The 27,322-nt window shown below is 41.7% G+C and overlaps 1 protein-coding gene across 2 annotated transcripts in view; it reads right to left on the reverse strand.

The window, feature by feature from the left end:
- Positions 1 to 295: 295 nt before the first annotated feature.
- Positions 296 to 27,322, reverse strand: part of LOC117664461 (paired box protein Pax-6-like) — a 34,750-nt gene continuing 7,723 nt past the window's right edge. Inside the window, exons 3-9 of one of the 2 annotated variants that reach the window (XM_087892024.1) lie at positions 17,706 to 17,929; positions 6,948 to 7,106; positions 4,775 to 4,857; positions 4,503 to 4,662; positions 4,086 to 4,186; positions 3,814 to 3,952; positions 296 to 1,701 (exon numbers count right to left, since the gene is read on the reverse strand). In XM_087892024.1, coding sequence (XP_087748150.1) covers positions 1,616 to 1,701; positions 3,814 to 3,952; positions 4,086 to 4,186; positions 4,503 to 4,662; positions 4,775 to 4,857; positions 6,948 to 7,106; positions 17,706 to 17,820 — 843 coding nt within the window. In that variant the 5' untranslated portion in view covers positions 17,821 to 17,929 and the 3' untranslated portion in view covers positions 296 to 1,615. Of the gene's footprint in view, positions 1,702 to 3,813; positions 3,956 to 4,085; positions 4,187 to 4,502; positions 4,663 to 4,774; positions 4,858 to 6,947; positions 7,107 to 17,705; positions 17,930 to 27,322 lie in introns of those variants that run through there. The other variant, XM_034415368.3, reaches the window with a different exon arrangement.

A 27,322-nucleotide genomic window follows, 5' to 3' on the forward strand; every position in this document is an offset into this window, starting at 1 on the left:
ACTAACTTATAACAGACAAGTTCTAAAATCTCCTCCACAACATCCAAAGCTAAAATCAAACTTGCAGAAAAGTTGACATTGAGTTTTCCTTTGTTTATGCAGCTTTAATAGATGTGTACATTTTTGCATTGTAATAATACATCCTCTCTCCCTCTGTCTAGCCTCTTATCTTTCCCATTCTACCTCACTACCCCAGTTCTGGCACAAGACCATATTGCCTAGAACTGGGATGATGTGACTGTATTGTTCACATGTGCATGCATACATGTGCACATACAACACACACAAATATGGAGTATTATGTACACAGGTCCTTTATTAACACACATGAAACAGTTTGAACTTACATGTAGTATGTGTGTTCGTGTAAGTGGTTAGAGGAGGGCAGACATCCCAAGCTCTGAGGTCCGTGTAAAATTCAGCTAAATGAATTGCATGCAGGAGAGAAAATATGTGGGGCTGGGGAGATAGCAGAAACTAGGATATGGGGAATAGGTTAAAGGGCAATTTTGTAAAAAAACAAAACAAAAAAACCCCAGAACACTGAATATCACACATCAATGAAGTAAACTAGTAACCTTTGCACCACCTAATTTTCCCACAGTACTACAGGAGAGTTTTTCATCCTCACAATCCCTTGCAAAACTTGCCCAAAGTAGGAATGCCATACTTTCCTGCAGACTTTTGCAATAGGTCAAAAGAGGATTGGTGCATATTTTTCCTCCCATGAACATTCTTGTGCTTCCCACTGCATCCTGTGATTCCCATTTGAAAGGTGGGAATCAGAAGTCAGATAAATAAATAGTAAGGAAATAAATGAATGAATGAATACCACTGCCACCTTTTCAAGCTTTTGCTAAGCATTACTGTCCAAGATTCCAACTTTCTTTTATATTGTACTTACTTTCTTTTATTCATTATTCATTTCCTGCCATTTGCAGCTATTCCTGCAAGGGGCACTAGTTCTCTTTGCCCCTCTCCCCTCCTCCCAAAATCCTTTACACTGGATTCCCCCCACAGATGTTCCATTTCCTTCCTGTTCTGATTCACACTGTTCTCGCTGGGAGGCAAACAGGGCATCTGCAAGGTCTGGTTAAAAAAAAGGCAAGATGGAGTATGCAGCAGCGTGATCAAAGCTTGGCCTCCATCTTGACTTTTTTGACCAGACCTTGCAGATATGTCTGGAGCCAAACAAGAAGAGGAGGCTCATGGGACAGAATGCCTACCGGGCATAGAGCGGCTGTAGATGCACACACAAATGTTGAAGGAGGCAAGAGGAGCTTTGGAGCAGCGTTCTTTGACCTTGGCAACTTCAAGAGGTGTGGATCTCAACTCCCAGAATTCCCCATGCTGGCTGAGCAATTCTGTGACTTGAAGTCCACAGCTCTTAAAGTTACCAAGGTTGAAAAACGCTGCCTTAGAACCAAGACAGATGAGGTTGCCTAACTTAAAGACACAAAGAGGGAAGGGCAGGGAAGCTCTCCCTGTGTGCCATCCCCTCCTGAGAGTTTTTCACCATTCCTGTATTTCCCCCTGCAGAGGAAAAGCCCTTTTCTCTCCATTAACCTTCCTTTCTTTTTGCTTGTTTGCTTTTTTTCCTCCACCACTTTTGTGCTCATTGCAGTCGTGGCCAATACTGGGCAAGATCAGAATCCCCACCTGGGACTTGTACAGGAACTGACACTCCTGGAGAGATCAACCCTAGAAAGAGAGACAAAGCCGTTACAGAGTGCAAAATTCTGAACCCAGGATTTTCAGCTCAGCAACTGTAGGAAACACAGCAAACTGTAGGAAGTTGGGGACAAGAACTGAAACAAGTTGAACAATCCTGTTGCAATAATGTTCCCTGTACACAGACTGCCAAGGCTATTTCAGATTCCTTAAATAAAATACCTCTAGAAAAGGCAACAAAAAGGTTGCTTCTTTAAAGGCTAGAGATTGGCAGAGCCCCAGAGACATTTCTGGCCCCCTGGAATAATGTGTGTTCATTGTGGTTACTACCGTTGCATTCTTAAGAACGATTTAAGAGAATGGGTAGACTGTTTGCATAAAAAATAGACATTTGTAAGAGCCTCAGCTTTTGCAAAACAGAAATACTCTTGCATTGATCCCTATACATGGATACTAGTATAGAAGCAGGCTTTCCACTTAGCTTTCACCACCCAGAGGAGCAGAAAATAACATCAAGATTAACATTAGACCAACAATCATGAAATAAACAATATCCTCAACAAGGAACTGCCAAACAAACTAACAGTAAACAGCCCAGCCGAAGAATCATCATCATTTCCATCAACACTGACAGGGCAAGCCACTAGAATATAAAAAGAAAGCAAAGCCCATTCTTTATTAGCACTGATGATGTTACCAAATTTGGATAATGAAACATCTGCAAGAAAACAACCAAGCTCAGAGGGCACCAAGGCCTCCCACTTAATTTTATCCCCTTTCATTGTCCCCCAAAGATGCTATACTATTACTAGTATAATTTAGTAATGAGTTGAAAACAACATGAAATGGGCAATGCCTGTTGGGATGAAATACTAGCAAATCTGTTTGTAAACATAATTTCTTTCTTTGTCCAATTTCTTTGGCAGATTTTGGCATAGCTTTTTCACTTCTTTTCTTTATTGTCTTTCTTGAGGCTGAAAGTGGCCTTATGGGTCTGTAAAGGAAGACTCTGACACCCAATATGGTAGTTAAAATGGTGCTTGATGAGTAAATATTGCCCTTAATGAAAGAAAAATGAAACTAGCACATCCAATTATTTTTCCATGAGGCTAGAAAGAAGCATCTTCTATTTTGTTTTCAGAAATATTAAATGAAATTCACACAAGTGGACATCTTCTCCCCACCACAGCGTAAGAATTAATTCCCATGTTCTTCACTTGTATTTGCCATGACCATTATAACAGAACAACAGAATAACAGAATTGGAAGGGACCTTGGAAGTTTTCTAATCCAACCCCCTGCTTAAGCAGGAAACCCTACACCACTCCAGACAAATGGTTAGAATAGAATAGAATAACAGAGTTGGAAGGGGACCTTGGAGGTCTTCTAGTCCAACCCCCTGCCCAGGCAGGAAACCCTACTCCACTTCAGACAAATGGTTATCCAATATCTTCTTAAAAATTTCCAGTGTTGGGGCATTCACAACTTCTGCAGGCAAGTTGTTCCACTTATTAATTGTTCTAACTGTCAGGAAATTTCTCCTTAGTTCTAAGTTGCTTCTCTCCTTGATTAGTTTCCACCCATTGCTTCTTGTTCTACCCTCAGGTGCTTTGGAGAATAGCTTGACTCCCTCTTCTTTGTGGCAGCCCCTGAGATATTGGAACACTGCTGTCATGTCACCCCTAGTCCTTCTTTTCATTAAATTAGACATACCCAGTTCCTGCAACCGTTCTTCATATGTTTTAGCCTCCAATCCCCTAATCATCTTTGTTGCTCTTCTCTGCACTCTTTCTAGAGTCTCCACATCTTTTTTACATCATGGCGACCAAAACCGAATGCAGTATTTCAAATGTAACCTTACCAAGGCATTATAAAGTGGTATTAACACTTCATGTGATCTTGATTCTATCCCTCTGTTTATGCAGCTTAGAACTGTGTTGGCTTTTTTGGCAGCTGCTGCACACTGCTGGCTCATATTTAAATGGTTGTCCACTAGGACTCCAAGATCCCTCTCACAATTATGATTGTCTACTTCCTCTTGCCAAGTTTTCCTGATGCCAGTTCTGTTTTTTCCCACCCCAAATGCTCTGCTTCCACCTCACCCTCCCCCAATCCCACTTCCCCTTGTGTCTGGTACATTACCAGTAGAGGTCGCACTGCTGGAGTTCAGACTATGAGAGGAGAGCTGGGAGGGTGTGTATGAATCATAACTTCGCACTGACGGGCTGCCAGGGAGCATGCAGGAATAAGACGATGTCTGGCTGGCAACAGGGGGCACTGCCTGCTAATGAGTACCAGAGAATATGCAACAGAGAAAGAAAAAAGGATATTAATATTGCTGGTGTATCAGCATCGGTCATTTGCAACCCCCACTTGGCACCATTCAAGAATTCTGTTGTTCCTTTTAAGCTCACCTGAATAGGGAGGCTGTTGTTGGCCATGGAGAAGGGAGCTAAAGGTGGGAGAGAACCATAGTTGTTGCTGAGGACACTTTCTGTATGGCCCAGCATAGCACCTGAAAAAAAAGGAAAAGAGATTTGTGATAAAGAAGAGCGGTACCCTCCAGGAAGCAAACTAAGAAATAGTCCAAAAAACATTCAATAGAATGAGGAAGTGTGTTCTTAAAAACAGCTCAGCTGTCTCATCAATTTCTGCAATGAATGAATAACAGGCATTCCTCTCCAAACAGGTGATCTTTTAAATCTAGAATCTAAAAATGTCTCATGGCACCAATGTTTCCAAATGGTGCCTTGATGAATTATGCTGCTTGGGAAGACCCCAGGAATAGGTGGGGAATGAATGAATGAGTTTGTTGGGGAGAGGGTCCTCACCTGACCCTATAGGCTGAGGGAGTGACTGGTAGACAGCACTGCCTACAGTGCCAAAAGTGTTGTTTATGATGAGGTGCCCTCCAGTGCCACCTGCTTGGCGCCTCTGGTTCCGCAGTTTCTCTTCCCGACGCCATTTAGCTCGACGGTTGGAGAACCAGACCTGGAAAAATTAAAAAGAGGAACTCTGTTGCCCAAGAGAACAAGGAGTATAATGGTAGAAAGTCTCTGCTCTTTTGTTTCTTGTTAGATGGCTATAAGATCATCTCGTTTACCTGGATCCGGGCTTCGGGAAGATCAATTTTTGCTGCCAAGCGTTCACGGGCAAAGACATCAGGGTAGTGAGTACGCTCAAATTCTGAAGATTTAAGTTACAACATGTAAAGATATTAAAGACATAGCCTCCTCTTTACCAACACTTACAGTTCTTAACAAAATATATTTTCAAGCACTCATACTCTACATATCACATTAGAGGTACATATTTTCCCTTGTTACTTTGATGTTTGGATTCAAAAGAACAGTTCTTTCATATGTGATCCTTCTCTCCCTCTAGTTCTCCTTTAGTGACCAGCAGTAGAATATGTATTTAAAAAGATAATCTTCCTTCAATATTAGATTATCATCTGGTCACTCCAGTGTCAGACTTCCATAGGCATTCAGCAAGACTGCAAATGTTATGTCCAGTGCTATCCATTTACTGTTCACATCAGTCATCTTCTTTCCTTTTTGTTCTAAGAGCCAGATCTTTTGGAAACTCTACAGTCTTAAAAATCATTGCAATGTTTTTTTCAAATTGAGCCAGTTTAAGATGTGTGGATTTCAACTGGGCCACTTTGAAGAAATTCTAGGTGTTGAAGCTTACACATTTTAAAGTGCCCAGTTGTAAAAACAGATATATAATGTATTCTATGTTTTTTGTACATATATGCATTTTGGTATAATGCATGATTTAAAAATGGCATGTCTTATAATGTTCATGACCCAAAAAAAGCAGCTTTGTGCATAGGCTGCAATATAATTTATGGCCACCAGATGGCCCTGTACGTCTTTTCCAGTCCCCGTCTTTGAAATGGGATTTCCAACTCTGGACTTTAAATAATCAGACATCATTAACAGAATGCCTCTAAGAAGATTAAGTTATTGTTACTTTTTATACTATATAAATTGCTATATAAATTATACCTCTCACAGTTATTACACAGCAATATTCTAAAAAAGAGGTTAGAGGGAGTCTGTGAAATTATTATTTATTTATTTATTTAATTTATGCATAATCCAGTGTACTCCACTTCTTCTAATACAGTGTATAATTTAAAAATGGCATGGCTTATAACATGTGGCAAAAAATGCAGTTTCGTACATAGGTTGCAATACTGTTTATGATTTCTGTGTGGCATGACTGCCATCCTACTGAAAGGATTTCCAATACCTTTGGTTTTGCGTAGTCAATATGCAAAATTCTCAGATTTATTTCCTGATATTTCTAGGTTAGAACTGGAAAAATTCCTATGTGAGCCTTGGAGGGTCACTGCCAGCCATAATTCTAGTTTAGATAGAGTGATAATCTGATGCAATAAAAGGAAATTTCCTGTTTCAGAAATCTTCAGGCAATGTTTCTCAACCTTGGGAATATCAAACTATTTCCTCAGCCAGCATGGAGAGCATTCCCATCTGACTGGAGAATTATGGGAGTTGATGTCCAAACATCTTAAACTTCCCAAGATTGAGAAATGTTGTTTTCAGTCTTCACCTGTCAGGTGGCTTCAAAAATAGAGCAACTATGCAACTGGTTCTCTTGAGCTGTGTGTCTGGGCCTGATGAGTTGTCTACATCTGTGATTAGGGTAATGAGTACCTGGAAAGACTGACTAACTAACTACTAACCTCTTCACACATTTTTTATTAAAGGCAACACGCTAGCAAAGTTTTATGTGTTTGTTTGAATCAGTCCCTTACTGCACTGAGCCTGGTGGCGCAGTGGACTAAGTGCTGTTAAAAGTAACACTTAAGTAGCCCCAGTTGCTTGCAATTACTGCGAGTTCAATTCTCACCAGGCTCAAGGTTGACTCAGCCTTCCATCCTTCCGAGGTAGGTAAAATGAGGACCTGGATTGTGGAGGCAATAAGCTGACTTTGTATAAAAAGAACACCACTTGTGGGGGGGGTCAAAAGCCCTACTAAGCAGGTATATACAAAAGTATGAAAGCTATTGCTTAAAGCATTGTAAGCCACCCTGGGTCTCCGGAGAAGGGCGGCATATAAATCGAACCAATAAATAAATAAATAAATTGCTTAGAATGAAACAAGGTGCATCTACATGCTGGTTATAAAAACACTGACATTCCCCACACGTGTCTCACAACTTCCTGCTCAAATTACCCCAGAAAAGAAATTCCACCCAATGGGCCATCACATCAGACAACATCCCTGCTTCCTCTTTGCCTTACCTTTCTCCAATGCCTCTATTTGTTCCTGTGTAAAAGAAGTTCTGTTTCTTTGCAATTTGCGCTTCAGCTGCAAATGGATTTGGGAGTCATCTAGGTCTTGGTTGCCACCACCTTGAGGGTGCTCAGAATCCAAGCTACTTTCTAGCTGCTGACAGCTATCTGAGGAGATAGAGTGGAGAACAATGGGCAGCATAGAGTTAATAACACTCTTCCCCAAACTGGTGCTTGTCAGAAATGCTTGACAGTGACAGATACATTGACTCTGGAATATGGGAGTTGTAGTCCTCCTGTATGACCATAAATTCTCAAATGGTTTAGAAGCAGGGATGGGAGATCATTTCAACACTGCTATTTTTTGTTATTTATTAGCTTTATAGGTAGTCTTTATTTATACGATTCAAGGTGAAGTAGTAATGACTCTCTTTTTATTTGCTCCACAATAACACAGTGAGACAGATTGGGCTGAAAATGAGAGGTATAAAATAACTTAGTTGGCTTTTTGGCCTAACCATTGCACCAAACTGTTTCTCCAAGCCCCTCAGAAACTGATTTATGGTGGTTATCACCAGCACCAGTCTTTACAGGTAGTCCTCGACTTAACGACTACAATGGTTGTAAATCACAATAGTCATAAAGTGGGTCATCATGTAACTAGATGTAATTTTATTATCTTTTTTGGCAGCAATTGTTAAGTGAGCATCACAGTTGTTAAGTGAATCCATTGTTCACCATGGAGCGTTTTTGCTGCAAACTGAAGTAAATGTTGATTTTTGGCAAAAAAAATTTGACAACCACGATCACATGACTGCTGGATACTGCAAACAGCCATAAATGTGGGCTGGTTGCTGAGTGCCCAAAATGTGATCATGGGGTTGGCATCGAAACTTTAAACTGTCACTAAGTGACCAATCGTAAATCAAGGATTACCTATAAATGCCGCATGACCCAACCAGTGCTTCCTTTTGCTGACCAAGAAGAGAGGAAGAAAATCAGCATCAAACTAATCCCCCACCCCAATTGTGGGTCTGTTTTGTCTGACATCAATATTATAGACAAAGTGTAAAGGCTTAGACTGCTCCCACAAGCACTCCAGAGCTTTGCTGGAGATTTGGATTCAGCATGTTTGATGCTGAACTGCACCTGAGATGGAAATAAATGGACTCAGTGCCACCCTAACTACCTTGAAAAATTGTGCTGATGAGAAGATAGTTAACTTTCTTTGCCATTTTCTCCTATTCCAGGTTACTCCTCTCTCCTGCATAGCAATTTGTTCCAATGTTGAGTTGGGGCACCGTTAACCACTGTTGGCCAAGCTTCATGCACTGACCAGTTTGTACAATATCTGTGAGGAAGTGTCTTGTTTGTAAAAGGTAAAAAGGAAAATGTAGCCACAAGGTGCTGCAAGATTAGGAATTCTTTCAAACTCCTTCCATTTCAAGCCACTACTTCTCTTTCCCAGGCTCCCCTTTCCTTTGTAAGATTAGGGTTCAGTTGAGAAATATCCTCCTCAACTTTTGTTCTTATCTAACTCATCAACTCAGACATGAAAGAAATCGGCATAATTTTGCTCCAACCACAGACCGTGAGATTTTAGTGCAGAATGCAAAGCCTTGCAAAAAAAAAAAAAAAATCATAGACATCTTGCTTGGTGTATTTGAAATTTAAAAGAATGGTCTGTGGAAATTCTTAAAAGAAATATCTACATTCAAGGTTGTTCAGCTCTCCATTAATTCTTTGCATGGTCTAAACCACAAGTAACTGGTCCAGGCCTCCATTTCAACTTCCCACAATGCTCTGCTTCGCAGTCAAAATCAATAGGCATAGCCATTAGTTGCTTTGAGTGTGAGGGAGTTTCAGAGCATTATAGGGAATTAATATGGTGGCTTGAGACAACCACTCAGTGCTGCTTTAGAGCACTGCTGTTGCTGTCCTTTGCCCATAATTAGAAAGTTCAGGCTCACAGAAAGAAGATAGACATTTTTATTTGGAGCACATTTAAACAAGTGCAGGAAGTGCAGATAGGAAGCCTACCAGCCAACTTTCAAACCATCAGCAGATATAGGCTGACCCTCTTCCTCAAAGAGTTACAGAAAGGGGACAAAACAAAAATCAAGCCAAAATCTTACAACCTTACATTGCCTGTAAAGATAATCCCTGACTTTGACATATATGCACTGCAATTCTGTGCTATAGCTATAGCTTTCTTTCTAGCAAATATTATTAATCAGAATTCTGGAACTTCCTCTTCCATTAAATTGTGTTCAGAAATCTGGCATGGGGTCTCTGAACCTCATGTGGTGTCATCCCTGAATGTCATGTGTTGTCTTGCTTTGTCCCCTGATGGAAAATTGACATTCTCCTCTGGCATCTTAGCTTCCCCCACCCCGGGCCTTTTCTTCTTCCTGTCTGTCTCTGTGGTGAGACAACTGTTTATTAATAGTTTATAAAGAGTCACTGAATAATGTGTGTTAAGAAATTGTTAATCCATGACTGCACACTCACAGTAGAGATAGATTCTTCTATCTAGTTCTAATTCATTATGGTGGGGGAAGAAGAACCATCCCTGACACATGGCACACAAAATATAATGCATGCATATTGACTCAAGACCAGAAGGGACAACAAAAGGGAAGACATGAAAACAGTCTCGGTCTCTCTGGCAGAAAAGAGGTGGGAGGAGGCAAATGGAAGAAGACTTCATTCCCAGGATAGCGTGTAGGTTTTTTATATGTGGTGTGTATTGCAGGAATCTTGATCTCTCTGAGACAGGAAGTTTTCTTCCTGGTTGGCTCAAAATAGGGGCTGCAGGGAAACTGGTGACAGCTGCTTGAGGCCTTGGAGCCCATGAGAAAGGGATAATGGATGGGTGGCAACTGAGGGTTTCGGGGAACCCACAAGAGCTTAACCTTTTATCCAAGGGGAGCTCTATCCTGAGCAATGACCTTTCCGTGCTTCTGCGAAACCAAGCACTCAGATCTCCGCAGGCAACGCAAAGCCACTGCATCAGCCAGAGTGCCTTAATGTGAGATGACACGGCCTTCTCCCTCCCCCCCTGATTCTTCTAACTGTTTGCAGACCCTGCAGCAAAGAGATCCAAAATGCCTCGTTGGTGAAGAATATTTCTGCTTGGCCCTGGCCCAGATATAGGGCTGTCAGGGTCTGTCCTCACCCCCCATGTCACTTCAACCAGTCTGCCTCTCTTCCTCCTCCCCCCACCCCATTCTCCCATATCCCCCTCAGTTCTATTTTTTGCTGAGATATCTTTGCAAAATGCAAAGGGAGGAAACACGCTTGCATACACCCGAAGGGGAAATGGGGCAGGAGGGCTGGAGTGGTGAGATGGAGGAGAGAAGGGAAATTGGGGAGGGGGGGAGAGAGAGAGAAGGTCTGAACTGTGTCTGAAATCACCACAAATGGAGAAGTTGGTCAGAAAGAGGACCTCCTGCTTTTGTACTTTGGTAACCACAAAAGCTATGGGTCTCTCTGTGGATGTGGGTTATATAAATGGGATCAAGAACATTAGAATACGATGTGCACATATATCACAGCCTTCCCAAACTTGTCAGTTTCCAAGTGTCTTGAGTAGTTATTCTCAGGATCTTCAAGCTGTATTAGCCCAAGGATTCTAAAACTTCTGGTTCCAGGCTGTCTGAATGTTCCAGGTTGGACAAAACATCTAGAATTAGACCACATCCATGAGGATATCTACCCCAGGTTCCAGGTGGGCTGTACAGTCCATGGGCTGTATTGTCCATGGGCCTCCAGGCCAGATCATACAATACAGGCAATCATCAGGCATGTTTTTTTTTTAAAGATAATTGACTAGTCTAGCTTTTTGGGACACAGGGACGCTCAGGGTGTGTAATACGTATTAGGCTTTTTGTCATCAACTACCTTGGAGGGATATCAGGTAACTGGTAATGTCTGGAAACAGAGGTGAGAGAAACAGGATAAGGTTGGCAGGGGACAGCAAAGTTCATGCTGGGTTTTTTTGTTTGTTTGTTTTGCTGTGTCATGGAGGATAGAGAAGATGCCAGCTCAGCTGTGGGGAAAGTCCCCAGTGAATGGGCAGAAAGCCCAATTAGTACAGCACTACAGCTTTTTATTAATTTTTTTATATATTCAGTTCAGCTGTTGAGTGTTGCTGGTTGAGGAAAAGCAATACCATGTGAGTCAACCGCCTCTTAGCAGTAAGCAACAAGGGTTATTGTGGTTTGAGGTGGCGTGGCAGCACCATTTATGAACTGTCTCGCTATGGAGTCATAAGCAACAGGAGCAACCTATTCAATTTTTTACTACCGGTTCTGTGGGTGTGGCTTGGTGGGTGTGACTTGGTGGGTGTGGCATGGCTTGGGCGTGGCTTGGTGGGCGTGGCAGGGAAAGGTTACTGCAAAATCCCCATTTCCTCCTGATCAGCTGGGACTTGGGAGGCAGAGAATAGATGGGGGGCCAGTCAGAGGTGGTATTTACCAGTTCTCTGAACTACTCAAAATTTCTGCTACTGGTTCTCCAGAACTGGTCAGAACCTGCTGAAACCCACCTCTGAACCTATTGAGGTGGAAAGATTTTGGAATATCAGCAACAAGAGTCTAACGTTAAGGTCCATGCTTATCTTAAAGCAATCCCACATTCTGCCCACCACTTTTCCTATGGATTACTCAAGATATTATTATTTGGAATGGGGGGGGGGGAGATTATGGGTTTTTATATTGTGGAATTTTAGAGTCATCCAGAGTCATTGTGGGAGGGCTGGATGGCCCTATAGGTGTGTTTAATAAATAAGTAAATAATTTTCTCTTTTATATTTCATAAAGATAGGTAAGGTTCTTTCAGAACACAAAAACATCTTTTTGAATCTCAGTGGAGACTATGAAAAAGTGGAATGCAAAGAACTGTTTCTACTGGAATGACTATAAGAGGGAATGGATCAAAAATGTCCAGACACTATAACCACACGATGAAAACCCCCCCCACCCATTTTACCATGTGCAAAAAGGAACAGAACTTCAGTGGCATGATCACGACTGCCATCTTGAATCCTCTGACTCCTTCCATGGTTAATCTTGTCTAAATATTGCAAGGAAGCACAAGGCTCAGTTCTAGTAGGCATATTATCTTATGCAGAAGGATCACACTACCTTCTTATCTTACAGTATATGTGTCAATGCAATGCCATTAGCTTTGATTTTGAAGTCAGCAGCCAAAAAAAATGCTGAGGGAGGATGAGGAAATCTAGTGTTCCATCTAAAGTCACTATCTGGAAATAAATGCTCAAGACGGATGAGAAGGTTCAGTGCCCCTGTATGCTCAACTGTCTCTTGCAATGAGAACTAGCAATATACTTTACTGAAAAGTGAGCTCTGAGGAATTCTTAAGAACCAAATAATAAATGGGCGGACAGGTAAGATACATATTAGGTTACCTCATCCATTGGATAATTAGCCTACATTATTCTAATTGAAAATAATTATTATAAATAATAATTATTTAAGGTTTGAAATATAAGAAAATAAAATGAGTCCTAATTCATGGGTGCTCCAGGCAATCCAGGTAAGCAAGCCATGAAAACATCCATTCTCCATTTTTAACCTTCCCGATTGCCTCCAGAAATGAGAATTCAATGACACACCACCTTTGAAGTTCCATTTTAGCATTAAGATTTGCTTTTAATTTGTGATAACCTCTAATAATAATAATAATAATAATTTTATTTATATACTGCCCTTCTCCTGAAGGATTCGGGGCGGTGTACAGCCAAGATTAAAAACATAAATATATAATATCATAGTTAAAATTAATTAAAATCATTAAATCATTTTGGCCAAATTTTAAAACCCAATAATAAAACCCAATTTAAAATCATTCAGTTAGACAGCCCCGCCTGTCAGAACAGTAGGGTCTTGAGGGCACAGCGAAAGACCCGGAGGTCAGAGATGTTACGAATATCCGGGAGCAATTCATTCCAAAGGGCAGGAGCTCCGACAGAGAAGGCTCTCCTGCTGGGTATCGCCAGCCGACATAACTTGGCCGATGGTACCCTGAGGAGTCCCTCTCTGTGAGAGCGGACTGGTCGGTGGGAGGCTACTGGTGGCAGAAGGCGGTCCCGTAAATATCCTGGTCCTATGCCATGGAGCGCTTTAAAGGTGGTGACCAACACCTTGAATCGCATCCGGAAGACCACTGGGAGCCAGTGCAGCTCGCGCAGGAGAGGTGTTACATGGGCGTAATGAGGCGTGCCCATAACCACCCGCGCGGCCGCATTCTGGACCAGTTGGAGCCTCCGAGTGCTCTTCAAGGGGAGCCCCATGTAGAGAGCATTACAATAGTCCAGACGGGAGGTGATGAGGGCGTGAGTGACCGTGAGCAAGGCTTCCCAGTCCAGAAAGGGACGCAACTGGCGGATCAGGCAAACCTGATAAAAAGCCCCCCTGGCTACGGCTGTCATATGCTCTTCTAAAGACAGCCGTGAGTCCAGGAGGATACCCAGATTGCGAGCCCTCTCTGTGTGGGGCAAAGATTCACCCCCAATAGTCAGCGATGGCACCAGCTGACTATACCGGGATGCCGGAAGCCACAACCACTCAGTCTTGGAAGGGTTGAGCTTGAGCCTATTTCTCCCCATCCAGACCCGCATGGCCTCCAGCAGCGGGACATCACATCAAGGGCATCATTGGGGTGGTTTGGGGTGGAGATGTACAGCTGGGTGTCATCAGCGTACTGATGGACTCTCACCCCAAAACCACAGATGATCTCACCCAGCGGCTTCACATAAATGTTGAACAGAAGGGGCGAGAGGACTGACCCTTGCGGCACCCCCAAGCGAGGCGCCTTGAGGTCGACCTCTGCCCCCCTGCCAACACAAACTGCGAACAGTCGGAGAGGTAGGAGGAGAACCACCGTAACACGGTGCCTCCAATTCCTAACCCCCTCAACCGCTGCAGCATGATACCATGGTCGATGGTATCAAAAGCCGCTGAGAGATCTAATAGGACCAGAACAGAGGAGCAACCTCTGTCCCGAGCCCTCCAGAGATCATCAACCAATGCAACCAATGCCGTTTCTGTGCTGTACCCCCGCCTGAAGCCTGACTGGTACGGGTCCAGATAGACAGCTTCCTCCAGGTACTGGGGTAGCTGTCGTGCCACCACACTCTCGACAACCTTCACCACAAAGCGAAGGTTGGAGACCGGACGATAATTTGCTAATACAGCCGGGTCCAGGGATGGCTTCTTGAGGAGGGGCCTCACCACCGCCTCTTTCAAGGCGGTGGGAATGGCACCCTCACTCAATGAAGCATTTATAATCCCCTGGAGCCAGCCTCGTGTAACCTCCCGGGAGGCCAGTACCAACCAGAAGGGACACGGATCCAATAAACATGTGACAGCACTAAGCCCACCCAGAATCCTGTCCAAGTCCTTGGGAGCCACAGGGTCAAACTCTTCCCAGATAATATTCTCAAGACTCACCCCCATCTCCCTCCCTGGACTCACCCAATCAGAGTCCAAGCCTTCCCGAATCTGAGTGACTTTATCATGCAGGAATTGCACAAAATCCTCAGCTCAACCCTGCAAGGGATCTTCCCGCACTTCCACCTGAAGGAGGGTCACCCTAAACAGAGCGGCTGGGCGGTTCTCAGCAGATGCGATAAGAGCGGAAAAATAGTTAGATTTTGCCGTTTATCGCCACTAGGTAGATCTTGATATAAGACCTCACCTGTGTCCGGTCAGATTTGGATTGATTAGTCCTCCAAACACTTTCTAGGCATCTTTTCCGATGCTTCATCTCTCAGCCCCTCGGAGAACCAAGGAGCCAATTGAGATCGGCATCGGGTCAGAGGCCGCAAAGGCACAACGCGGTCCAAAGCCCCTGTGGCCGCACTATCCCAAGTGGCCACCAGGTCTTCAGTCAAGTCATGTGCCAGAGTCTCAGGAAACAGCCCAAGCTCCATCTGGAACCTTTCGGGATCCATCAGGCGCCTGGGACGGAACCATCTAGTCGGTTCCGTCTCCCTGCGGCGGGGGGAAGCGGCTTGAAAGTCTAAGCAAAGGAGCGAATATCTGTCCATGACAAGGGTTTAATGTCTATGTCCCCTCTACCAAGATCATTCAGCCACTGACCAGAGATAAAAATCAAGTCCAGAGTGTGTCCCCCTGTGTGAGTGGGGCCTTGCACTAACTGGGTCAGGTCCATGGCCATCATGGAATCCATGAACTCCCGAGCCACCTCTGACGTCTCACCGACGGATGGCAGGTTGAAATCCCCCATAACAATAAGTCTGGGGGTATCAACCGCCACCCCAGCAATCACGTCAAGTAGCTCAGGCAGGGTCGCCGTGACGTGGCAGGGAGCCAGGTACGTAGTCAGCAAACCCATCTGCACCCCACAACCCCACTTCACAAAAAGGGACTCACATCCGGCTATCTGAGGAACAGTGGCCTCCCTCGGACAAAGACTTCCTCTAATAATTGCCGCTACTCCCCCACCCCTCCCCTGGGCCCTCGACTGATGAAATGCATGGAAGCCTGGAAGGCACATTTCAACGAGGGGAACCCCCCCTCCTGGCCCAACCAGGTCTCCGTAATCCCAGCCAGGTCTACAACCCCCTCCACAATAAGATCACAAATGAGGGGGGCTTTGTTAATTATCAACCTCATAACACATAACATCAGTCGAGGACCCAGGGCCTGAGACTCTGTGCAACCCAGGACACGAGCCACGCTATGGGGGCCGGAGTGCGCAATCACTCGAAGACAGCGAGTGCGCACCCCCTGAACCTGATATGGCCCCCTGCGCCTGCCATACCTGCCTCTCCCACTTATCACTTTGATGGAACTGCCCTTCCTTTCGCCCCCCGGCGCCCCGGTCAGATTACCCTTCTCCCCTACTCCGCTGCGCCCATCCAACCCACCACCCTGCACAGTGGCTATATGGACCACCCCCCCAGTCCATCTCTACAGCCCCCCACCCTCCCGGGTCCCCTTAAAAGCGTCCCTGCTACCCTTTTTTAAAACCCCTCAACCCCCTCTTTTTCACATGCCCTGAATATTGTGGTGTGGTTGTATGCTCAAGAGCACAAAGGAAGTGACACCAAAAAGTGTAGATCTTCAATTTTGGCAGGTATAAAAGCCATGTTACCTCAAACCAAATATCTGGCCAATCTCATTGGTTATTTCACATGTCAGTCAAGCAAGGCATAAAGTACCCCCCTCCCAGTAAGCTTGGTTTAGAACAGTGAGAAGCCACATATGTCCTAATATCCCCACAGCCATCTCCAGCCCCATTTTCAGAGCCTCCAAGGCATCCAAGGACAGACTCTGCAAATCACATGCTTGGGAATTCAAAGCACTTCTTATCTCATTTGCTCCATCAAACACTCCTTCTAGGGAGTTTGCCCAAAATGTGAACCAAGTTTTCTCATGAGTTCTTTCCTTAGTTGATGGAACAATCAATTAATAATTAGACAGATGTGTCTGTGATGCTGAGTGAAAAAAGTATTTCCCTGGCAGAGAGAGGGTCTGGGAATCCCAGATTTTTTTGGGGTGGAGGGGAGGAGAAATCCAAGGGCATTTCCAGCACTGATATTTTAGATGATTTGTAGGTCTGGACAAATTCCCTTTAGAAGCTTACTTGATCAAGAGGAAGTTGGCGGCAGCACCAGAGCATCAGATGGCAACGCAAGCTACCATTTACATTTCTACAAAAGGAGTTGTGTGGTGGCCTAGAGGTGGAGCTCTCGCCTCACAATCGGGGGGCGGGGGGAGGCTGTGAGTTAGATCCTAGGTAGTGGCAGATGTTTCTCTCTCTGGGCACAAAGAGATAATATCTGCTGCGAACTCTGCATTGGTGACAGGAAGGGCATGTGGCCAGTAAACAAACACTCAGCTCCATTCATTTGCTCCAACTCCATCCCGATGCAAGGGATTACATGGTCATTAGAAAAAGGGAAAAAAAGAGGAGGAAATCATTTCTACAATGCTTTTGTTTGACTCTCCATTAGGGCATTGTGAGCAATTGAAATTGTGGCTCAAAATAGACTCCTGCTGGCCTGAGTCATGAGTTAGCAGTGGTCTGTACCAAGGCATTTTTGTGTCCTGGTGAATACCAAAGAACACCAAGTAGTGGTCCTGGAGGTGAAACAAGTAACTTGATTTAGTTGGAGAAAGCTGTGAGCTGATCTTGCCCCACTCTTGATCTTTGCTGGAGAGGATGAGTAATGAAGAAATTTGCAGAGAATTCTAGAAGGCTAGAAGACTTCCAGGCTGGATAGGCTTTATTTAATATTTCTTACCTATAATGAAGCACAGAATTGTCTATTTGGAAGCTAAAAGAAGACATAACAGAGCCGAGGTGGCACAGTGGTTAGAGTGCAGTACTTCAGGCTACTTCAGCTGACTGCTAGCTGCAGTTCGGCAGTTCAAATCTCACTGGCTCAAGGTTGACTCAGCCTTCCATCCTTCCAAAGTTGGTAAAATGAGGACCCAGATTGTTGGGGGCAATATGCTAACTCTATGCTAAACGTCTTAGAGAGGGCTGTAAAAGCACTATGAAGTGGTATATAAATCTAAGTGCTATTGCTATAACCCAGGAAAAGCAGGTTGGAGCAATAGAAAAAAATCCCTTCTGCTTTGCTTCCTCCCTGCTTTCCCAGACTCAGAGCTGGACACATTGAACTATCTAACTTCTAAGAAACTCAAGGGAAAAGGGAAAACATATCCTGAATATGTTTGCTGTACACATATAAACAGGAGGATTTCATACCAGGGTTGAGTTGTCCTGTCACCAAATTGTCTTGGTACCACTCCTGACGACTACTCCATGTGCTATTTTGTATATTCAGCATTCTGCTCTTCTCATACATGCCATCCACCCCCATGGAATGGGGCTGAAGATCAGAGGGACAGGAAGAAGGCTGGTGGAGTCAATAGAAGCCCCCCCACCTGGAGGGTTGCAAGATGCAGTTGCCCACCCTGCCTTGGATAAACCTGTAAGAAGGAAGGAAGGAAGGAAGGAAGGAAGGAAGGAAGGAAGGAAGGAAGGGGAGGGAGGGAGGGAGAAACAGATGCTGGGTCATATTTTCAAACTCCGGAAGATCCATGCTTTTATCACACAGTGCATATTTGGTCACTAAGAAAATATTACTATTTTTATAGTCCTCCTTCATGTTCGCAGTGGGCCTGTAAGTAACTCTGTGAGCAAGTGAGGATTACTCTGAAGACTCAAAGCACCACTTAAGTATAAAGGTCCTGCACTGGTAAATTAGACTATTTCAGTTTAATAATACCTTACAGTATTGTGTCAATTATATGACTTCTAACAGGAGAAGCATGTGGGCTGCTCTGAACTGTTTGAAAGTCCAAATTGAAAAAGAATGGCAGAAATCAGACCTATATGAACCGACAGATTCAATTTATCTAAGCAGCTTTTGCAGTTACTTAGGAAATAATGGACCCTTTCTGATTTCGGTCTAAAGGTCATAAAGTAAAACAGTAGCATATAAATCCTCTTTCATCCACAATCAGAAGAATTAAAAAAAATATTGAATTGTAATCTTAATTATATCTTTACCACTCATTTCCCTATACTCCCTCTTTATACATGGCTACTATTTATTCTGGTTGGTATGTCTGGAGATTCTCAGTCATCCAGGTTATGACTGTCTGAAAGATGCTTTTTCAAAAGGCAGCTGGACTTGGTTTTTCTTTGGGTTTTCCTTAGTTTTCACTTCTCGTCCTTCAGTCAGAACTGAAGAAATTCTTAAATGAGAAGCAAAAGGTCTTCAAGGAAAAATAAAGTCCAAGTTGCTTTTTGAAAAAGCATCCTTAGGATGTCTAGCTGGTATGTATGTGGCCTCACACAAACAAAATTATACCCGCAATAGTTCCCTCAACCCATGAAGATCTATTTGGGGAATCTTGAAGCCCAAGTAACAGCTGTAGTTAGGTACATGAGTGGGGAATGTTGATGCTTGGTCCTTCATCCTGACAACTCCCACCCCACCCTATGCTATGCTGTGAATGGGCCAACATTCTTGCCTTTGGCAATTCTGAGTGTTAGTCAAAGCACACACAGGCACAGGTGCACGCATACACACACACACGTGCGCGCGCACGCACACACACACACACACACACACACACACAGTTAATATTCAGTGTCTCCCCCCAGTTTCTCAAGTTCTCTGCACATTTGGAGTGGAAGTGTAGGGTGTGAAACTTCAGAAAGAAAGGAAACTGCATACATGGCTGGATAAAATTGGTGGATAAGAAAGAGCAAATAGAACAAAACTGCATATGAATGAAACGTTTGTTAATCATGAATGCAGGAGGCAAACATATATCACATAGGTATTCTGAGATCCTATTAATTTCTCCTGGGCATCCATGTTTACCTACTTAGGCATTGAATAATAACATCTGCAACAATCTTTAAAAACTCCACTGTACTGCAGCACTCTGCCATGATTTTTAAAAACTCCCCGTGTGGGTTTTTTTTTAAATTATTATTATTTCTTAATTTATATTCCTAAATCAAAAACTCTACAGGCAAATGAGAAACTAGTTTGACCTAATGTGAGAACAGAACAACAAATCTGTGTCCTAAAGCAATGCTACATTTGACAATGCCACTTTTACATACCTTTCCAGAAGGGAAACCTCTGGACACTTGGAGTGAATCTATCTTCACTGCCTGAAGACAATCTCAATGTGACGTTAAATGTGTTAATTAAGAAAGGAAAGCAAATGCATAGGCTTATTAAAATAAGCTCTTGGGGGGGGGTCCAATTTTTCAAGGAGCAACAACAAATTCCTGAAACTAACTTCCTGGGGAAGGAAACAGTTTTCATGTTGAGTAATAGCAAAGATTATACCAAAGATGAATTGAGTGGATCTTCCTTCATCCTCCACCCACTAGTTATGCTACAAACTAATTGGCATAGATAGAATAGAATGGGATAAAAATAAATCATATGCATTATAAACCTGATATTAGTGAAAATCAGTTGTGATTCTGCTAACGAGGGAAAAGTAATGAATGATTAGCACTAGGAGACTCTTTTCTGAAACCACTCATTGGAAATTGCCTCCTGCAATTCAGCATATAAATTTAATAAATAAAATATTGACCGGCAGCAGATCGTTAAGGCCTTAGTATTGTCAGATATCATTTCTCCTCCAGTATTTATTTATTATATTTGTATATGTCAGATATAAATGCCTTATTCTCCAATGTGTAAATAGTGTACAGACAGGGTATCAGGGGTTAATTTATTCTTCACTTCTTAATGTATTCATAATTCACCACTCCCACATATAGCTCCACCCATTGTATATATAAGGAGCTACCTACACCATTTCCCTTGCTTCTATCTGTGAATATTCAGTGAATATAGAATGCCTAATGTAAATAAAAGAATATACAGTTAAATCTTTAACTCTTGTTGATCTTATTGAGTCTGATCCTGAAAATATTGCAACAAACTGGTAGCAGAGGATGGTTAATTGACTCAATAAAAAGCCTTAAAATGTCTAAGAAAGATAGGCCCAACACCAGGGCCTACAGCAAAGAAATGGAAACGGAACAAGAAATAATCAACGAATCCACGAATGCAATTTCGAGAGAATCCGAAGAATACACCACTGAAGACGAAGAAATAATTGATGACCAGGAGGAAATCGAAATAGAAAATAACGAACTCAGGTCAGAGATATTAAAACTATTAAAAAGCCAGAAGAATGATGAAAGCCTCATCGCGAACCTCCAAGATATGCTAAAGAACAGCGGAGCAGCGAGAGAGAAAAACATCACCAATGAAAAACCCAGAGAGCCAAAAATAGTGAGTAATATGACTGCGGAGAAAATCATTACAAAGAAGAAAAACGATGATCCCGCGCAAAAATTTGAATGGCAGCCATCTTGGTTTCAACCGGCCTCCAAGATGAACGAAGAAGAGCCAATCAGCAATCTCGATTCAAAATTTCTGGCGCGAAAAATATTACCGGACAACGAAAACGAAAAGGAAGATTCAAACACCTCAGAAGAATCAGAACCAGAAAGCGAGGAAGATCCAACAAAACACCAAATAAAATCAGCGATGAAAACGCTCTTTGCTGCATTTGGGCCAAAACTGAAAATTACTAAAAAGACACTAAAAAAGCGAACGAGCAAGCCAATGCCTCAAGACCTGCCCGCTCCCATCCTGACTACTAGAGCGCTGACGCCGGAACCCAGAGAGCCCTGCCGATACCGCCCTACGCCGCAGACCGAAGCAAGCACCAATGCTTTCAATAGAAGAAGAAGAACAGCCACCGTCGCCAGAACGCCCAAAGTCGAACCAGAGACCGACTCATCTGAAGAGGAGCAGAACGAGCGGGCCGCAATGAGGAGAACCTTCCACGACGACGCCGAAGAAGAAATGGACAACGCGCATGCGCGAAACTACGCTGACGATCCGGGAAGACATGAACAGGAGAGAAGATCATGCAGACTCGTAGCGAGCATCCCCATGCCGTTTTGCAATTTTCTGCATTTACGAGACCACGGACTACCTCAGGTTGTAAGTAATGGACCCAATAATGTCGGAAATTTACCCAGTGACTTCCCAAAACTAAGGGTTGATGGCATTAATTTACAAGAATGGTATCAACAGCTCCAGGTTGTCTTTATGAAGGAAAACTTACTGTTTTTTATCACTAGTCCCCCAAAAAGACCTTGGACACTAAAAATAGATTGCTTACACCATAGAGCTTTTTTCTTAATAATATCTAGTGTGTCTCCTGCAATGTATCACAGCATTAAGCCAAATTTGACTGTTTCAGAAATTATTCAATGCATGTTTAATTTGTTTCACAGTGACAGTGTAGCCACCACCACAAGGATATCTAAAGACTTCTTTTCATCTAGGATAAAACCAGGGGTTTCCATAAGTGAACATTTAATATCTTTGAACAAAATAAGAACTGAACTGCATTTAAGGGGGGAAGTGATTTCAGACCAAACAATGAAAAGTGTCATTATCAACTCACTTGACCCATCATGGGACAATTTCATGTCACATTTAGACACAATCAATCTAGGGTATTTATCCATAGAAAGTCTATCTAACAAATTGATAACAGAAGATAATTCTAGAAGGAATCGTTCTAACTATCACACAGAACATAAACCATATAGGAAAGTAGCTTTTCAAGAAAAATATAGTGGAACATTTAAATGTCATAATTGTGGATCCAGGGAACACAATAGAAGAGATTGCCCAAAAGTCTTAAAAGAAAGATATAGATCAGAATACAGAAACAAACACGATTATAGACAGCCTTCCATAGAAAGGCATAGATATAGGAGCCCACCAAATCACAGAGAGAATAGAGGGGGCAGAGACAATTCAAAGGATAGAAAGTCTGGTTCACTGAATGGATTAAATAAACAAGACAACACTAACACACAACAAAGTGAGAACAATAATTGGCTTATTGATTCTGGAGCAACTAATCACACCACTAATAACAAAAGTATATTGTCTTCATTTGCAGAAGATAAATTTGTAATTAAGGTTGCTAACCAAGAAAAGGTTCAAGTATTAGGTAGAGGAAATGTAACCTTGCCTGGTTTAGGAAAAATAGAGGGGGTATTACTAATACCTGAAATACCTCATAACATATTAAGTGCCATAAAACTAAGCAGAGATTCTGACATTAACATTGTTTTTTCAAAAGGAAAGGCAACTTTGGAAAAGAATAAAATAAATGTAGGCACTGTGGTGACTAAAGGAGGACTACCTTACCTAATAACAAAAGAAAAATGGTTACATAACATTGATTCAAATATGGAAGATTGTATTGAAATAGATGATGAGAATGTTAGCAACAGTGACAATGATGAATGTAAAATATCTCATGATCACACAGATGCACACAACGATAAGAAACCAAAGATAGGTAAACCAATTCATGATGAGTGTGCTCACATATTGCATAGGAAGTTAGGACATGCCAGTTTTCCTGTAGTGCAAAAAATGACTGAACACGCAGAAGGTGTTAAAATAAAGAATTGTGAAAATTATCTGGAATGCTCAGTATGTAAATCTACAAAACTAAAAACTAGTCCCAGGCCAAGAAAATCTACCAGATCAACTAACAAAATTTTTGATTTAGTACACATGGACTTAGTTGGTCCATTAACTCCATCAATCACTTATAGGAAACGTTACTTCCTGACAATAGTGGACGATTATAGCCGCTATGGATTTGTTTACACACTAAAACACAAAGATGAAACATTTCAAAAATTTAAAGAATTTTACAAACGCATAGAAACACAACACAACATCAAAATAAAACAAATTATGACAGACAGAGGATGTGAATTCATGTCTAAAGAATTCTCACAATGGTTAAAAGACAAAGGAATGTTACATTACACATCTAGTCCATTTTCTCCGTTCCAAAACGGGATTGCAGAGAGAAAAAATTCCACATTACAAACCATGATTAGATGCACATTGGAAGATGCTGGCTTAAGCAAACAGTTCTGGTCAGAAGCCTTACATTATTCAAATTACACACAAAATAGAACATGGTCCAGCATTATAAATAAGACACCATATGAAGTGATGTATAATAGAAAACCAAAATTAGCACACATGCATATATTTGGAGTCACAGCAGACGTACACATACCTAAACAATTAAGAAGAAAGGGAGAAAATGTGTCCAGGAGACTCAGATTTATGGGATATGAGACTGGCACTAAAGGATACAGATTCATTGATAGTAACAACAAATTTATAGTCTCCAGAACAGCTGTGTTCCATGAACAAGCTAACTGGTCTAAATTACATCTTAATGAGATATTCCCAAATAAACATGAAGATACAAAATCTCATGAGAAAGGGACTATAGAAAAACAAAATACCAACAAATATAAAAACAAAACCAAAACTTGGACAAATAGCCAACTCAAAATAAAGACAGATACACTAACAAAAAAGGAAGCAAGATATTTGCATGATAACGATAGTAAACCAGAGAAAATCATTAGAAACACCAGAAATCAAATGCCAAATAAATACAAGGATTATGTAATGCACATGAATGGTGAACCAACAACACCCAATACATACGAGGAAGTGTTAAAACTTCCTCACGAAGAAAAAGAAAAATGGGAATTAGCAATGAAGAAAGAGATGGAAAGTTTACAAGGACTAAATGTATTTACACCTGCATCTGCACCTAAAGATAAGACAATTATTGGTACCAGATGGATATACAAAATTAAGAATTTAGAGGGAGGAAATACTCTATACAAAGCTAGATTGGTTGCACAGGGTTATGCACAGAAATATCCAGAGGACTATACTGACACGTATTCCCCCACTGTAAGAACAGAGAGTGTCAAAACAGCTCTAGTGGTAGCTTCAGCACTCAATCTAGATGTATTCCAATATGACATACAGACTGCGTACCTACACGCAAAATTAGATAAAGAAATATACGTGAGAGCACCTCATAGTCCATACACAAACAAAAATGAGACTTGGTTGTTAAACAAGAGTTTATACGGGCTAAAACAATCTGGTAAACGATGGTATGATTGTTTAGTAAAAGTACTTAAGACCATGGACTTCAACGCTACCACTGCTGATAATTGTTTCTTTGTCAAGAGGGGTGATGATTACGTTGAATTTGTATTGATTTATGTGGATGACATTTTATACATAGGAAAACATAAGGAAAGAAGAGAAACTTTTGTAACTAAACTAAATGAACATTTCTCATTGAAATCTTTAGGCAAGGTAAACAAATACCTTGGTGTCCAAATTAATAAGACAAAAGGGGGATTCAAACTTACCCAGAGAGATAAGATCATAGATCTTTTAAATAAATGCAACTTAAACAATGCCAAACCTTGTGATACCCCTATGCAAACTGACTTTCTAAGGAATTCTGATGAATCTTCTCCCGAGTTCAAGGATAATACATTCTATAGATCAATCATAGGTTCACTCCTTTACATATCTAATTGGACTAGACCGGACATCACTTTACCACTCAATTTATTATCTAGGCATGTCAGCAAACCAACAATGTACCACTGGGAAGCTGTTAAAAGAATTTTAAGATATTTAAAAGGTACACTAGACTTTTGTTTAATGTTAGAACCTAATGATATTAAAGAACCAAAGCTTACGTGTTATGCAGATGCAGATTGGGCTGGAGACACCTCGTGCAGAAAAAGCACATCTGGTTATGTATTTCTCTTAAATGACTGTCCAGTCTACTGGTACACTGGTAAACAAGAACTAGTGGCTACTTCAACAACAGAAGCGGAATATGTTTGTTTATCCAAGGCCGCAAATAATCTTGTATGGTTTAATGATTTAATTTCAGATGTTTGGAAAAAACCTGCTCTGCCTTTTGTTATGCATGAAGACAATAAAGCAGCCATTGAAATATCTAGATCTGATGCCATTGGACAAAGGTCCAGACATATAGATATAAAATTTAAACATGTGAGACAATTATCTCAGGATGGATTTATTAAAGCAGTGCATTGTGACACTTCAGAACAATTAGCTGATATATTAACGAAGCCTTTACCTTCTAAACAACATAGATACTTAACCTCTAAGTTGTATGTTTTGTATTGTCCTGAATCTGAATGTAACTGGTGTTGTATAACGAATCGGCATTTAGAGGGGGATTTGTCAGATATAAATGCCTTATTCTCCAATGTGTAAATAGTGTACAGACAGGGTATCAGGGGTTAATTTATTCTTCACTTCTTAATGTATTCATAATTCACCACTCCCACATATAGCTCCACCCATTGTATATATAAGGAGCTACCTACACCATTTCCCTTGCTTCTATCTGTGAATATTCAGTGAATATAGAATGCCTAATGTAAATAAAAGAATATACAGTTAAATCTTTAACTCTTGTTGATCTTATTGAGTCTGATCCTGAAAATATTGCAACAGTATAGCCACCCATCTCACAAGAGATTGATTTGGGGCAGCATGCAGCACTAGATTAAGATGACAATTGGGAAAATATATTCAAGTTTTTGTTTCACATTCTTTTGCTCAACTGGAAAAAAAGCAGATGAGAGCCATCTGAAGATCTGTGCTCTTAATCAGTAAGAGCTCTCTTTTTAGTTGCTCTTAACTTAAAAAAAAACCGGAACTCCAACTCCAACTTCTTAAATAATATTGTAAGTTAGTCACTAGAAATCAAAGGCATTTTAATAAAATTATATATTGGAATTTTGCAGCATGCAGTTGTGAAAAAGCAGTTCAACAAAGCAGAGAAATAGCATGCCTGCCAAGTGGATATGCAAATAATTTAAACCACATCTTTAAAAAAAAGACAAAAGAAATCAGATTAACAAAAAGAGGAACATACATGAATAAGGGACCTTCAATTTTAGCACAATAGTCTGCTCGCTAGCCTTGTAAGAAAATGAAAAACCGCAATCTATGTCCTATTATGAAATATGCTCTACTTCCAAATATCTCAAACAGAATTTTTAAAATGGAAACCATAAATTTTGCAGCACCACGACAAGTAATTTAAATTTCATTATACTGCAAAACTACAAAAATCATGTAAGATCTTTAATTAATTATAAAAACTGTTATTAAAATGTCTTTGGTATCAAACAATGTCCTCTTCTTATTGGCATACAATGTATATGGAGTGCAAAAAATCTGCACAATCATTAGATGGTAAGCAATGATGTTAGCATTAGATGTTAGCATTTTCTAAACTGCTTTTCTGCCACCTAACGATTAACCAAATGTTGGAGTCCAGGTTTGTTATGCTTAGCCTTATATACAACAGCAGCAGTGGTGGGTTGCCCCCAGTTCGGACCGGTTCGCAAGAACCGGTAGTAAAACTGGTGGGAGGCCCCGCCCACAGCCCTGGATGTTGTCATCGGCAATCTGTGCATGCGCAGAAGCTTCTGTGCATGCGCAGAAGCAAGGCGTGCACAAACGAAGCGAGCACGCAAGCGCAATCCCGTTGGAAACCGGTAGTAAAGGTAAGTAGAACCCACCCCTGATAGCAGCCTTGCAAAACATCATTCCAAAGAAAAGATGCAGTGGTGGGATTCAAATAATTTAACAACCGGTTCTCTGCCCTAATGATTTCTTCCAACAGCCCGTTCACTAGCCTGCTCAGAAAGTTAACAACCGGTTCTCCCGAAGTGGTGCGAACTGGCTGAATCCCACCACTGATAAGATGCATATATTCAAATATCATTTGAAGCTGTGTCTTGCTTAATCATGGTTTTCCAAATGAACCACTAATTGACTGCTTCATTAAAATTGCTCTCCCAGAAAGCTGTTTACAAGCCATAAGTGCTTGGTATAATTT

The sequence above is a fragment of the Pantherophis guttatus genome, chromosome 4, assembly GCF_059756535.1.
Source record: "Pantherophis guttatus breed Tessera chromosome 4, ASM5975653v1, whole genome shotgun sequence".
NCBI lineage: Eukaryota > Metazoa > Chordata > Lepidosauria > Squamata > Colubridae > Pantherophis > Pantherophis guttatus.